The sequence below is a fragment of the Drosophila melanogaster genome, chromosome 3R (assembly GCF_000001215.4).
Source record: "Drosophila melanogaster chromosome 3R".
In the NCBI taxonomy this organism is placed as follows: Eukaryota; Metazoa; Arthropoda; class Insecta; order Diptera; family Drosophilidae; genus Drosophila; species Drosophila melanogaster.
This window is the reverse complement of record NT_033777.3, coordinates 3,017,648-3,033,774: the sequence shown is the minus strand read 5'-3', so window position 1 is coordinate 3,033,774 and position 16,127 is coordinate 3,017,648. Positions and strand designations below refer to the sequence as shown.

Here is a 16,127-nt window from a genome sequence, read left to right as displayed (position 1 = left end):
GGAAAAGGAAAAGGAAAAGGAAAAGGAAAAGGAAAAGGAAAAGGAAAAGGAAAAGGAAAAGGAAAAGGAAAAGGAAAAGGAAAAGGAAAAGGAAAAGGAAAAGGAAAAGGAAAAGGAAAAGGAAAAGGAGAAAAGGAAAAGGAAAAGGAGAAAAGGAAAAGGAGAAAACGAAAAGGAAAAAAGGAAAAGGAGAAAAGGAGAAAAGGAAAAGGAAAAGGAGAAAAGGAAAAGGAGAAAAGGAAAAGGAAAAGGAGAAAAGGAAAAGGAGAAAAGGAAAAGGAGAAAAGGAAAAGGAGAAAAGGAAAAGGAGAAAAGGAAAAGGAGAAAAGGAAAAGGAGAAAAGGAAAAGGAGAAAAGGAAAAGGAGAAAAGGAAAAGGAGAAAAGGAAAGGGAGAAAAGGAAAAGGAGAAAAGGAAAAGGAGAAAAGGAAAAGGAGAAAAGGAAAGGGAGAAAAGGAAAAGGAGAAAAGGAAAAGGAGAAAAGGAAAAGGGGAAAAGAGGAAAAGAGGAAAAGAGGAAAAGGAAAAGGGGAAAAGAGGAAAAGGGGAAAAGGAGAAGGAGAAGAGGAGAAGGAGAAGAGGAGAAGGAGAAGAGGAGAAGGAGAAGAGGAAAAGGAGAAGAGGAGAAGGAGGATTCTTAATTAGATCTTGGAACCGGTTCCTCCTGCTCATGACATCCGTGACGCTCCCGTGTCTATCACTCCTTTTGCTGCTTGTTCTCCGATCCTTTCTTTTCGTTCTTCTTCCATTCCTTCCGCATACCCAGCAGAATCTCCATCCTCCTATACAGTTTTATATTATTTCTACAGTCTCTCTCTTTCTGTTCCGATAACCTCGTAAATGGCATTAGTTTTCGTAATTCCATTGCGTACTTTCTTACGGGTTCGGTTTCCCACCGTCTGAACTGAGACATCCGCGTCTCCCATTGTTTCTCACTTTTTTGGTGAGGATTTTATTATAATTATGCGTTAGAAAGTAATATTTTTGTCAATAATTTTTAATAATAAAATGCGAACCGTCTGCGTACACGCCCATGTTTTATTACTAAGGGAAGGTCGCCACTAGATAAAGTAATAAGGAGCGATTTACAAAAAAAAAATTTTGCCAACGCCCATGTCCTAATATTTTTCACATTTTTATTGGTCTTGTAAATTTTTATTGATTTCCCACGACCACTCTAACGCCCTTAAACCGGCCAAAACTTCCGTGTCCACATTTTTGAAAAATTTATCGGATATAATTTTTTATAATTTTTTTAGCTTAAATTTCTATCGATCACGCCCCAACTTGTGAATAATTTTTAAATTGTTTTTCATTTTATTTCCCAATATCTATAGATATCCCAGAAATTTCACGTTCGCATTCACACTAGCTGAGTAACGGGTATCTGATAGTCGGGGAACTCGACTATAGCATTCTCTCGTTTTTTTTTAATCTTAGTTTCGCACTCTTTTCTACCAAACTATCCGGCCAATATCACCAGAATACATGGTCGAAAATAGATCATTAGGGAAGATTAAATGTCGCTAGCGTAAGAAAAGTTAAAATCTTCCACATTTATATTATCTGCTTTTGTTTTGTCTTATATATAAGGAGCCAGGAGGAGTTTTGGCACTACAGCCAACTTGTGCCGGTAGTCCGCACTTAATATTCCTTTATGGTGGCAAACTAAACTAAAAATTGACAAGACAAACAATGAAACGAAAACGAAATATAAACATTTTTTAAGTGGCAAATTGTTTTTGGCAAATCAATAAAAATGTACTGGTCTAATTAAAAAATATTAACACATTTACAAAAAGTATAGTTTAGTGGACGCCGTTTAAGTAGACGTGGCAAAAAGTGTTTTGAAAAATAGATAGAAATTTACAAGACTTGCAAATAAAACAATATCAAAAGTGTAAAGTGTGGGCGTGGCAGTTATGTGCTATTTTTGGGTGTTAGAGGGGGCGAGCGCTGCGTCTACGTCTCAATATTTCGAGCTTCCTGTAGTTCCTAAGTTCATACGGACGGACAGGTGGCCATGGCCAGATCGACTTGGCTACTGATCCTGATCAATAATATGTATAGCTTACACGGTCAGAAACGCTTAATTATACCTGTTACATTCTATTTTACTTATCCTGTATAACTTTTTACTGTACAAGCAATGGGTTCAATTAATGTTTTTTATATTGTATTTTATCGAAACATGTGAATAAAATATATTCTACATGATAATATTATTTGTCTCTTTTTAGGGGAGCTGCCATAATTGAAAATTTGCACTATAAACAAATATATGATCGTCGAAAAAATGAACAAAGTGTGTTGGAAAGAGTAAAAATGAAGATGGAACGTATTCGAATTACCAATCGAAGACATCAAAAACGTAAGAAAACGTAATATATATTTTATATTATATACAATGTGTAAATTGTAAAATTGTTGTTTTTTGTAAAAAATCTTTATAAACCGATTTAACAGTTGAAAGAATGATTGTATTTATTAGACTTTTGACGAACGCCGACCGATCTAGCTCAGAGCTTGGAAGGCTTGGTGGAGTCAATTTAGACCAATAGTTAAATAAAACATATCGACTTGTTCATATAGAATGTTGGTAACAGTGATGCCATAACTGTGGGTTTTGCAGGATCCCCAAGATGCAAGCCCCTGTACAACAGGAACATCCAACTCCCACATACATACAATTATTTTTGGTTCCTAGCTGCGAAATAACATAAATTCCAATTCTACATATCTACACGTATACATACAAAATATCTAATCCTTTAACTTATTTTTTTGTTTTTACCCTGTATTGTTACTCTTATTTATTTTTTTCGAATATACGCAACAGAAAAACAAAAAAAAAAAGATATGCAATATATTTCGAATAATAAACTCTCGAGGGTGACGCTGAGTTCACTCATGAAACTTACATGTTTTCCTCACTTAACTATCCTGTTAGGTTAAATTGGTGTTGTAGGTCTGATGGAGTTGGGCGCCAAATATCTAATCCTGTCCTGCGTCTATATAGGAGGCGTGGCAGGTTGAAGTAGTCCATCGGCATTAGCTGCTATCCTGGAATTCTGCAGTAGTGCTACAGTTGTAGGGGCCAGTCTTCTTACGAGGATAGAGTTTACTTCCTCTCTAATCACCGGCCTTATGGCTCGGCAATTATGTCAATAATAAGACAAGGTTTTACGACAATGCCGTAGCTATGTTTTATAGAACTGAAGTACAAAATATATTGAAACATAAGTCTACCCTAGCTCCAATGGATCACGCCATAAAATCGTGGTCGGCACGCCGACTCAGCATTTCATGTATTGCAATTCGGCACTACGGATATCGCGGAGATCGTCAGCTCGCGAGTGCTGAACTCATCTTGAGCGCATCAGCATTGTTTGTGTCAATCTACTTAGTTGCTATGTAAAACTATTGTACTTAGTTGCCGAATCAGATATATCGAGTGTTCTTTTCAGTTGTTAAGTTACACATATAAAATTTTTTTTGGACAAAGTCTACACCGTTGTGCTGACGGACGTCTTGTGTTAGCGCTGCTCGAAATTTTCGATATTTACGGAGCTGTGTCGGTTAGTACTAGTGGCAAATTTGCAAAACCACACGGAGTTGTACCATAGTTCTGCGCGTTACGTAGACGTGTTAAATGACCACGTGCTCCAGGTAAATGGCAAAACTGTAAGTTGGCAATTTCTGTAGCTGATTAAAGAGCTAATAGCACTGCCAACTTAGCGCATTTGGTGATATTGACCGTGAGGCGTCGCCAGACCAGCGGTGAGATCAGTGTTAAGTTGCGACCGTTTTACATACCCGTTGCGACCGTTTTACATACCCGACCTTTAGAGCGATCCACATAATGCACGACGTAATCAAGCTCAATGTTAATCGTTACGAAGCTGCTCAGAGCCTCCTGGCTCAGACTGCGGCGAAGCGCATCATGCTCCTAAGTGGACCTTACGTCACTGGATGAGGACAATCCTCCATGATCCTAGAAGAGTCAGGGAAATCAGCTATCAAGTGTTGCAGCCTTTTCCACATTCAGGAACTGGCTGCCTCACCTATGCGCGGAATTACATATGCGAAGAGTGAAGGGTGAAGGGTGAGTGAATCTCTGCCGGTGATTTTAATGCCCGGGCAGTGGAATGGGGTAGCAGTGTATCCACCCCAGAAGCCGAGCAGTGATATACGCTATGAGAATTCTGGACCTGATACTGCTGAACGACGGAAGGAATCCGACGTTCAACAACGATAGGGGTACGTACGTCATTGACGTACCCAACGTTACCAGCGGAGGGCTAGTGGCTAACACTAACTGGATGGTCCATGACGTTGTATCGCTGAGCGACCACGCTCTGATTTCCTTCAGTCCTTGAGACGGCAGAGAAGAACGGCCGGGCAAGCATGGGATACCAAAAAGATCAATGAGGAGGTGGCGGCATACCAAATCAATTCCCTGGTAATCCCAAATGAGGGTGCAGAGAGTATGGCGGCTGACCTCAGTAGTAGTCGTATTTGCGATAGAACCATGACAAGGATGAAAAAGATACAGCGCAAACCACCTGTATATTAGTGGTGTACCACCCTAATTCAGCTACGGTCTGATGCCTCAAGGCTAGGAGGACGGCGCAACAAGCCAGAGGAAATACCCATGACTTGGAGCTAATGAAGGCTTTTAGAAGGAAACGCTTAGAACTCAAGCACGGCATAGCGGCTGCCAAAGCGCGAACCTTTAAGAAACTGCTGGAAGAGAGGGGTAACCCCATCAGACCCCTAACTATTCTCAATGTAGACCACATTATGTCGGGCAACGGCTGTACCTCCTGCCCCCGATTTTCGGTGCGTCCCAGAAATTGACGTCGTCGAGGAAGCCAAGCGTAGTAAACCCAACCCTGTCCTAGATGAAATTCCTGGAGCAGTTGTTAAAGCAGTGGCGTTGGGTAGACCTGACGGAGTTTGGACGGAGTCTTTCCAACCTTTATGCCTACTGGATATAGTTGGAGAACTGTTCAAACGTATCCTGTATTCTCTTATATAGGCAATCACTAAGAGCATCAACGACCTAGGAAGTCAGCAATATGGCTTCCGGAAGAAAGAGTATATCCTAGACGCTCTCTCCGCCGTGAGTAACATTGACAAGAACGCCCTTGCTGGTGATAGATGGCTAGAAGACAGGAAGCAACACCGCTAGATGTCCAGTAATCCTCGGAGCCATGAGAAGTATGGGGATCCCGGAGTACCTAAGGATAGTCGTTGGCAGCTTTCATAGTGACCGTGTCCTATGGTACGATACGGAAGCTGGCCCAAAAAGATACCGAGTTTCGGCAGGTGTTTCCAAGGTTCTGTACTTGGATCGATCCTATGAACCATCATTTACGATGTGATCTTGGGCATCAAGAGGCCCTTGGGAGTAGAGCTACACTGTTTAGAAGACGATGTGGCAATTACAGCAGTCGCCAAAACAATTGCAGAGGTGCTAGATATATGTAACACTACAATTGGAGCTGCCATCCACTGGCAGCACTACTAAGAGTCTCTAAAGTACCTGAGTGTTTTGATAGACCACAGACTATCCTTCAAGGACCACGCGAGTTCCGCCAGCAAGAAGGCAGCAGCCAGAGGCGGTAATCTAGACCAAAGGACATGGATGCCGGACCCTAAGGAAATTGAAAATCCAAGAGTAAGGGCCCTCTAGACGCTGCGAAGCTTGAATTTATAGCAAAGTTGTTGTTAAAGTTGCTATCCTGACGTCGCCGTATGATGCCGTACAATGCCATAACTGCTGGGTTTTCAGCCTCCCCAAGTTGCAAGGCCCTGTAAGTAGGTACATTATCGCTTAAAGTTGCGATAGCCACACTTTCACCTCCCGTCCAACAGCGTTGTACGTATCGTACGCGAAGTAGAAAAAAATACAGAATCGAGCAAATATATATTAGTAAGATCTAATTTATGTTAAAAAGTTAAAATTGATTGCTTTAAGAGCGGAAGAGAGTTAAGATTAGATATAATAGTATATTTTCTAGGCTATGGCAGTCAGAACATAATACTTTGTCGTGCAACTCATAGTTAGATCTACAATAATTAACGATTAGGGGTATGTAATTTATAAGCTTACATATAAAGACTGTTTCAAGCATCGTTCTACGGTTAGCTAGGAAGGGTAAATTTATTAACATTAGCCCACTGGTATAAGGAGGTAATATAAGGTTTGTATACCAATTTTGGCGCCGTAAGGCAAACAGTAAGAAGTTATTTTAACCGACTCAAAGACATCCAAATGAACTACGTATTGTGTACTCCAAGCAGGTCATCCATGCTCCAGAATCTGACGGACTAGCCAATGGAATGTGGTTTTGTCAAGTAAGGATATCCAAAATGCTTTGACCACCTTTTTGTAAAACAAAGCATTATAACATTACATTATGTTATTATGTTATTACATTATATTATAAACTTATAATGTTATAATAATTATTGGTTATTTATTGATTATTTATTGGTAGTTAAGGTGTTTATAATTTCTTCCAGGCCGCGACCGTCTTCGTGGTGGATCTCAATGTCGTTTGACCCCGATGCCCCGCTCTGCGCGTATGGAACCGGAACTAAAACACTAGTTGGGAGTACAAGAGTCTGCTGGGTTTGGGGTAGCGCGATTCCCAATGTCAGTGGAGGGTACAAAATTAGTGAGGAATGGTTGAGTGGCCTTTCAGGCTTGAGAGGCCGGTCAGGTCTACCCAAGTGAGGAAGGTTAGAGAGGCCGGTCAGGTGTACCCAAGTGAAAGGAGTTGGGAGGCCGATCAGGTCTACAAAAGTAAGAATTGTTTGGGGGCCGATAAGGTCTACCAAACTAAGAAGAGTTTTTGAAGCCCAGTACTACGAAGGAAGTTATCTCTTGGCCTAAAAAGATGCTGCAAAGGAGGAGAGATAACATTTTCAAAAAGCTTAGGAATTGCCGAAAATTTACAGATTTCTCTGTAATTGCTTGGATCAAAATTGTGTAGGAACCGGAAACATGCCAGGTGAGCAAATAGGCCTAATGACTCGAAGCGGTCGTCGGTTCTAATAACGCCACAAGAGAGCGTGAGAGAATAGAGATCAACAAAATTGACGAGCAGTCGGTGCCGAGATCTCAAACGTAACACATTGAACCAGCCACATATTTTTGCAAACTCAGTGAACTTTAAAGTCACACACACATGTTTTGCTAAATATTAATAATATACATTTACGAATTCAGACCGAGAATTTAATAAAAAAGAACACAGTTGTGGTTTTTTTATGTATTATTAAACGTTTTTATTAATTCCAATAAAGGAAGAACTAGAGCCTTTGGATTCTAGTGTCAAAGACACTAGAATAACAAGATGCGTAACGGTCATACATTGGTTTGGCACTATGCAGCCACTTTCTTAGTGACGGCCAAAATTTCTCGTATATTTGTGCTTGTTGTGCTAGAAGACGATTTTCGGGCCGAAACCAATTCTGATCGAAGAAACGAATTTACATTGTACATATTAGGGTAGTTTTTGCCAATTTCCTAGCAATTTGATAAAATAAAATAATTTTTAAAAATTCGCGCCCTGACTATTAAAAATCGCCGCTCGAATTAGCTACCGTTTACACATTTATATTTATGTTCAATTCTAATTTGTCTCTCATCTGACAATTTTTTAAAATCGAAATATTTTTTTTTTTAACACTTTTAATGTTAATGTTACATCATATTAAGTCAAATGACTTAATAAATATACTTAATAATTAAAGGAAGTAAAATATAAATTATTATAACTACTGTAATTTCATAAATTTTCCAAAAAGAAGACATTACGTTGAGAAATATATATTTTATAAAAATAATACGAAGTAGAAAATAAAAATTTATAAAATAAATAAAAATATGATAACTGTTTATTGCAAAAGTCATATCAAAGAAACTAGAAATATTCTAGTGTCTTTGCTTTGGTCATATCTTGAGGCACGAAGTGCGGACACAAGCACTCAACAATCTTTGCCTTATTAATTTTTCACACACCGCAAGATGAATACTCTAATGACAAATATTCTTATATAAAGTCATTATTGAAATTTATTTTGTGATAATATGTACATAGATTTGGCTATTTCTAATATATTTTCAAATAATAATAACGTTAAGGCAATGCAAAACATGAATTTTTCCCATGGTGCCAATTGATCAAAAATAATATAGATTTAAAGTCAAAGAACTTCTAAGGTGAATGGCATATTTTGTCAAATTTACAATGCATGAGCATACGTGTGCACACATACAGTTGTCTGCTATCACTGTATGCGTAGAAAAGACCTGTTCGCTGTAGCGCTCTCCGCTCTCTCGCTCTCTAACAAAAATTCGAGAGAGCCTGGAGCCACCTCTAGAGCCACGGCGAAAAAATCGTGTGCAAAAAAATCGTATGGCGTTATGCATCTTGTTATTCTAGTGTCTTTGGTTGGATAATGGACTTCGAAGTTGAAGTGGGCTTAGCAGGGTTATCGCGATTGATAACGTACTCAGAACTGAACTGCTGTATATGGACATGTTTGGGCTTATATAGGCAGATTGGGATAGCTTAAGAACGAAGTTTAAGAGAATAAAGTTATCAGCGCTTATTCTCCCGAAAGGACAGGTGTCTATTCTCCCGTTAAGAGAGGAGCTCCCGAAAAATAGGAGTAATTGGAGAATCTTGAGACGATTGTGTGGGCGGAAGTTTTTTTATTTCAGTTGGCTCGCCAAGTGATCGGATGTTAACTTCGGACTTTGGCACTTTGCTGTGCGTAAATGACATCTAAGCTTAATCGAAGAGCCTTCGATCTTTGATTACATTTCGTAATGTCATTAGACATTAATGTGTGTGTGTGATTGTTTACAATAGTGTGTGTGGTTGGGGAGCTGTGCGTGTAGAATGGATATGTTTCTTCCCCATCCTTAAGAAAAAAATCCTGTCCTCAGGCGTTTAGATTAGGGTACAATACAGGGATATTGGGGAGTGCATTATTGTCTGTTTCAGGACTTATAATATTTTCATTTTTTAGGGTTTGATTTTTAAATGCGGTTAAAATAATAGCACTACTGCGGGAAGAAAGTTGATTTCCTAAAAAAAATTATTAAATGTTTTTTTTTTAAGTCAGATTGCATGAATAATAAGTACCATATGTCGTCTCTCTGAGCAATAAATGTTTACTTTCTCAATGTAACGGTTCTTTTTGTTTTTGGGCACTTGCTGCAAAATTGCGCGAAACTAGGCGGTAACAAAAATAGCACTGACCGCGTATTTGCTGAATAAAATTAATAGGAGTGATTGCTTTGGGGTTTTTTCGTCAAATTTTGAAAAAAGGAGGTGCATTAAAGGTTTTAATTAAATTTGTTGCAAACGAAGACCGAAAATTCTCTAGTCATGGGTCGGGGAAAGCATTGTACCGGCGAAAAAAGAAATTTTATTAAAAACATAATCTCTGAAGGTAAAACCTACGCTGAAATTGGTCGCATTGTCGGTTGTTCAAACAAAATTATCCGCAAAGCACTGCTGGTTGTCGAAAAGAACGAAACACGGCGAAGAAAGTCCTCAATGTCCAATGTGGAGATCAAGCGCTTAGTTCGGCAAAGCAAGAAGGAGCCTTTTAAGCCGGAAACGGAACTGAAGAAGGAGCTGCAGATAACTGAAAGCGAGGATTTCTGAAGCCAAACCCAATAACAACGAGAATCTTTGGGGTCTGGTCAAGGATTCATGGAGCAAAATTCCTCAAAAACGGTGCCAGAACATGGTGGACTCCATTCCAAGACGATGCGCGGCTGTCCATTTGTTGAATTATTTTTTTATTTAGTTTTAGCAAACTACGAGAAAGAGTGCTATTTTTGTTACCGCCTAAATATGAAGGTTTTTTTGTTTTACCAATTATTTTTAAAATATTCATTAGATCTGTTACTAATTTCGTTATTTCGATTGAAAATCATTGTAGTATTTAAGTTTAGTGAGTAAAATTATGAAAAAAATGTCAGAAAATACAGAAACGCTGGGACAAACACGAAATGTGCTTTTGGTGCTATTATTGTTACAGCAACAAGATAGTTTGAGTGTAATCTAACATTGTGTTGGTAATTAGTATTTCTTCGAATTGGACAGAACAATTGAATGCTTTTATCGTGTTATTGCCTTCTATTATAGTTTCTCTATTGATACAGTTTGGTTTAGGATAGTTTTGGGAAGGTTCCAAATTGTGATTATTTTAGGTTCTACATATTTTATTTCAAAATCAGAATGTGTATTACTGTATCTACATTGTGTTGGGACCTGGTTTAGTATACCAGTTATACATTTATTTACAATCAAGCTTTAAAAACTTGCCGTGTAAGTTTGATTATTGTGTGAAAAATATTTGTCATGTATTGTTTCGGTTAGTATGTTACTTTTTCCGTCTGGGTAGGGTATTATTTTAAAAACTGGTGTTTCGGTTTTTTCTTTTGGAATGTGGGATATTATCAGAATTTCGTTGGCATTGGATTTAAGCCGAATCCGAAGTTTAAATATAAAGAAGTGTTTCAGAATTGACGTGGATTAATAAATCGTGTTTTAAAAGTTTTGGATTAAAGATACCTAAGCGTGTCAGTTGCAAACCAAGCTCTATGTCTTCAATGTATTCAGTGAATTATTGTAAGTTAAAAATTATTAAATTTATCATTTATTCTCCTTCAAAGTTATTATTTAAATGATTAGTCAATTCGTTTTCTTGGTTAATGACTTCTATTACGTAGTTAAGTTCGCTTATTTCTACATTATTTTTAGAGATGTCGGCTATTTGTTGTTGTAATTCTTCTTTATCTTCTTGATCTGAAGTACCGAAATAAGTATTTGTAAATTGTTTCCATGAAGTTAACAAGACCGCATTTACTACGTTTTACAATTCGTTTACCGTTCACTTCTCTTTTAAGTTTTTCTACTAGATACTGTATTTGTGGTGAGTTATTAAAATTTTGAGTTTGCTTAATAAGTTCTTCATAAGTATTTTCTGTTTTAGTTAAGTTAATAGATAAGTAATGATATTTGTGGTTTATCGGTAAATCTATTGATCCGGTTTGAAAGATTAGGTGGCCGTTTTTGGCCTGGATACGGGTTACTTTTAGGTATATTGTGTTAATTGTCGATAGGAGGCATAACATGAGTATCATGCTCGGGAGTAGGCCTGGAATTATCGTTATTATATTTACTTTTATTAATTTTCTTTTTCTTTTTATAGTGTATTATTTGTTTTTTTCGTGTGTGGGTCCCTGCTGCGTGACTGTGTGTGTGTGTGTTTGTGTGTGTTTTTTTTTTTTTTTTTTTTTTATTATTTGACTTACGGTAGGAAAATTAAAATCTTCTAAAGATACCACCTACCGTCCGTAGGTGGCATGCACGATTCATAAGCCCTATTGGAATTATGCCTACGTACTAAAACAAAAACCTCCGCGTGCTCTACAGTCCTTGCTCGCTCACCGGGACTGCCGATCAAGGTATGACTTCGGTGAGCAGGATGTGAGGCCAAGTCGCACTCCCTCCCTTCAGTGTAGTCCATGGGGGCTCCTCCTTCCACCCTTAAGTCGCCTTTTACGACGAGCCGGGAACGCTGATGTAGAATTCTTCGCCCGCCGTCACCCAGGACGCCAGTTTGGGCTTAGACATCTACTCTGTTGGCCATCTCGTCTGATCGGACACGCTTCTATTAATAATAAGGCTGTGTCCCAGCTCCCAAGCCCCGCTGTTCGCCAGCCGCTAGCCGCGACAAGCCACTAGGGCTGAACGGGGAACCTGACAGCGTCTTTAGCTGCTCTCTTTCCGCCGTGAACCTGGAGCAGTGCATTAGCACATGTTCTGCTATTTCTTCACCGTCGACGCAGAACAAGCATTGGGCTGACTCTACGTGACGGAACCGGAGTAGATAGGCCCGGAAGCAGCCATGGTCCGTGAGGAACTGGGTTAGGTGGTAGTCCAAGCATTTGTGTTGGCACTCTGCCCAAACCGTCATCTCTGGGATGAGCTGATAAGTCCACCTCCCCCGTCGCGACGTTTGCCATCTGCTCTGCCATTCACCTAATAGCCACTCGTGTGCCTCTTGCCTGGAAGCGCCACTCCGCATTAGGCTGAGAGCCTTGATCTCCAGATCAATCGGCGGCAGGCCTGCCAGCGCTAGCGCCGCGTCTTCGGATATGGTCCTGAAACCTCTAATGAGCCTCAGGGACATTGACCGTAGCACCGAACGAGCTCCTTTCAGGTATGAGACCCTGCCAGTGGCATTGCTCCAGACTGGTGCAGCGTATAGCAGCGAAGCCTTTGCTACTGACACCAGCAGTTTCCTGGCCGGGTGTCTTGGGCCTCCGACGTTGGGCATAAGCCTCGCCAACGAAGAGGCTGTGACTGCTGCCTTCTTGCTGGCGTGGCTCGCGTGGTCCTTGAACGATAGTCTGCGATCTATCATTACCCCCAGGTACTTTAGGGACTCTTGAGAGGTCACCTGTGTACCCTTGACGGAGACCAGCATGTTCTCCACCTTTTTCCTGCTGCTTAGTAGGACTGCTTCGGTCTTGTGAGCCGCTATTGCTAGCCCGGCTTTCTCGAGCCAGCGGATGGCAGCACCGATCGTAGAGTTGCATTTGTCTTCCAACCCTGCGATTGTTTTCGAGACAGCTGTGATTGCCACATCGTCAGCAAAACAATGCAGCTCTACTCCTACGGGCCTGTTGATGCCCAAGATCCCATCGTACATAATGTTCCATAGGATTGGTCCAAGTACCGATCCTTGGGGAACACCTGCCGAAACTCGGTATCTTTTTGGGCCATCTTCCGTATCGTACCATAGGACCCGGTCCCTAAAGTAGCTGCCAACGACTATCCTTAGGTACTCCGGGATCCCCATACGGTACATGGCCGCGAGGATTACGGGCCATCTGGCGGTGTTGAAAGCGTTCCTTACGTCCAGAGTCACAATTGCGCAGTATTCCTTCCTGCCCCCTAACCATCTATCACCAGAAATAGCGGTCTTGGCGATGTTACAAACGGCCGAAAGAGCGTCCAGAGTGCTCTTTCCTTTCCGGAAGCCATATTGATGGCTTCCCAGGCCGTTGATGCTCTCGGTGATTGCCTCTATTCTGGTATACAGGATACGTTCGAACAGTTTTCCTACTATATCCAGTAGGCATAGAGGGCGGTAGCTGTTTGCAGCATGTGCTGGTCCCTTGCCTTTCGGCAACATGACTAGCTTCTGGCTTTTCCACCTTGTTGGGAAGATTCCGTCCAGAAGGCATTGCTGGAAGGTGGCCCTGAAGATTTCAGGTCTACCCAGCGCCACTGCTTTTATAACAGCTCCAGGAATACCATCTAGTCCAGGGGCTTTGTTGGGTTTGATGCGCTTGGCTGCCTCGGCGACTTCAAGTTCTGTGACGCACGGGAAATCTGGGGCAGGGGCTGCCTCTGTTGGCCTCCATAGTGTGGTCTGCTTTGGAAATAGCTCCCCTACTATGTTAGCCAGGACCCCCGGGTCGGATGGGGTTGCCGCTCTCCTCCTTAGCTTTTTGGTAACAAGCTTGTAGGCGAGGCCCCAGGTATCGCTGTCTACGCCATCCTGCAGCTCCTTAAACGACCGCGCTTTGGCAGCCGCGATGCCGTGCCGCGGCACGTGTGTGTGTGTGGTGCGAGACTTGCGTGAGTTAAACGCAATAATGAAATTGGGTGGGCTGCAGCAAAGAGAGCGAAACGTGAGATGGAAGCAGTCAACAAGCGAGCGCAAAGTGAAAGTGGAAAGTGCACTCAACACGAGGTGCAGCGGTCTGTGTGTGTGCGAGTCCTGCCTCTCCGCATGCGTGTGTCTGTGTGTGTGAGCAGTACTTATGTTGCATACTCTGGGGGAGCTCGCGTTTAAGATAAATAGCTGTGGGTGCCAGAAAAACAAGTCTGAACCACGAGCTCACTCCCTCCAGCTCCTAGAATTCTGCACTTGTTTTCTCGCAGGCGCAGCTCCCAAAAACTGAAAATGGTGGCGAACTTTGCCGAAAAGGGCATGGTGAACTTTGGAACTAAGTTCTTCCAGCTTCTGGTCATAATTATGTTAATTAAGGCAAGGGAGCGAAAAGTTTTCCATATGCCAGGTGGAAGCGAGTAATTGGCGCCGCTCAAATGAAGCACACCATTTAAATTTGAATTTAGGTAGCCCTTCGTTCCCATTTGCCTGTACGATTTCACTTTCCCCGTGCCATTTCTTTTTACACGTGGACGGGGCCTCTTCACGTACCTGAGCCACGTTTTTATTTGCATATCATTTAGTGTTCGTAACGGCTGAGAAATGTTCCCTAAAAAAGAACAAAACGACCAAAGACAAACTACCTGACTTCGGAGTATAAAAGTGCACAGAGAAGAAATATTGTCAATTTTGTATACTCTCCTGCAAAAATGAAGATGTCTGCTGGGGTTCGACCAGTTGTGTTGTGTTTTGTTTTGTGATTGTAAATGTAAAGTATTTTTTCAAATTTTGTGAATTGCTTTTCAGGTTCATTTTCGCTTGTTATTATTCTTAATTTTTCATAAACGGTTTTATGAAATCGCTCAATGTCAGAAATTACATTTTTACTTGATGCTATATTTAAAGTTACTCCTTCTGATGCTAACCAAAGGTTAGGTGCAATGCACATGAAGGCGGAGTCTGTGTCGGCTTTTATTTCTTTTATTCACCCATATCGTTGAATATGCGTAAAATAGCTCTTTTAGTTTCAAGCCAATCTCTACTGTTTACTTCTATCAGGGAGGCGTATTTAAAATAAATGTCAATACATGATAGGAATTGTTTATTGTTTATTAAGTAAAAATCCATGAAATACTTGCCTCAGGGACTAAAGGTTTCTGGGGTTGTTTCAAGGGCTAATTTTGTATTTCAATGTTCAGTTTTAGCAATGTTACAGATTTCACATTCGTTTATGATGTTTTGGAAGAGTTTTTGATGATCAGGGTAATAGTAAAGTTCTTTGAACTAAAGTGTGAGTTTTTTTATACCAGGGTATAATAATTCTTTATGTGTTTTGAGAATGATTTCCTTGAGTTGGGCGTATGTTTGAATGTCTATTAATTTACTACTATAATAGTTTTCATAGTTTTAGTGAAACTGTCAGAACTTATGATTTTAATATAGGCATTTTGAAATATTTGAAAGTCGATCTCATCAGGGAAGTAAATAACACTTTAGTGCAGAAGTATTCATTAATGACTTCAGCAAGGGTATACGTTATTTCTTTATAGTTGATTTTTATTTTGGTTTTATGGAAATATTTTATTATTTGGACTTCGTCAAAATTGTATTTTATGAATTCGAATTTTCTGTTATAATAATTAAGAGGTCTTTCTGTTATTGAAATGTGATTTTGGTTGTCTTCTTGTGCCCTATGTACATTAGCTGCTGTGGGAAGGGAAGCTGGGCCATCTTCTCCTAGGAAGTTTTCTTAAATTTGAACTCTAGATATAGCATTAGCTACATGATTTTCTTTACCGGGTACATACTGAATATTATAATCGTATTAAGTTTTATCTTCCATCTCTGTAATTTCATGTTGGGATCTTTTATGTTACTAAGCCATACAAGTGACCTGTGATCGCTTAATATATCGAACTTTCTACCGAATAGGTAGGACCTGAAATATTTTGTTGCCCAAACTATAGCTAATAGTTCTTTTTCTATTGCCGAATAGTTAGGTTCGTGTTCGTTGAAAGTTCTGCTTGCATAGCAGATGGGTTTATGCTCTTGGGATAATACAGCACCTATGGCTATGTTACTTGCGTCTGTTGTCAGTGAAAATTTATTTTCGAAGTTGGGGTATGTTAGAATTAGATCGGAGTACTTTTAGTTTCTCGAAGGCGACATGTAATCATTATCTTTTGTGTTAATTACTGCTCCTTTCTTTAATTTGGAGGTCATGGATTTTGCTATTTTTGCAAAATTGGCAATGAACTTACGGTAGAATCCGCATAGCCTAAGGAATGATTTTATTCCTTTTGCGGTTTTAGGAATAGGAAAATTAATAATTGCACTTATTTTGTAGGGCCTTGGTTTTATACCATCTGTCGTGATAATGTGACCGAGAAATTCTGTTTCTTTC

General features: G+C 40.2%; 1 protein-coding gene across 1 annotated transcript in view, besides 1 other annotated feature; it reads left to right on the top strand.

Annotated features, from left to right (window-relative positions):
• The window catches only part of Pzl (Piezo-like), a gene marked incomplete at its 3' end in the record, with an annotated part of 709,421 nt that overhangs the window by 229,808 nt on the left and 463,486 nt on the right, over positions 1-16,127 (top strand). The window contains 1 exon segment of the mRNA NM_001316564.1: positions 2,239-2,369. Coding sequence (NP_001303493.1) covers positions 2,239-2,369 — 131 coding nt within the window.
• Positions 7,345-8,465: a mobile genetic element.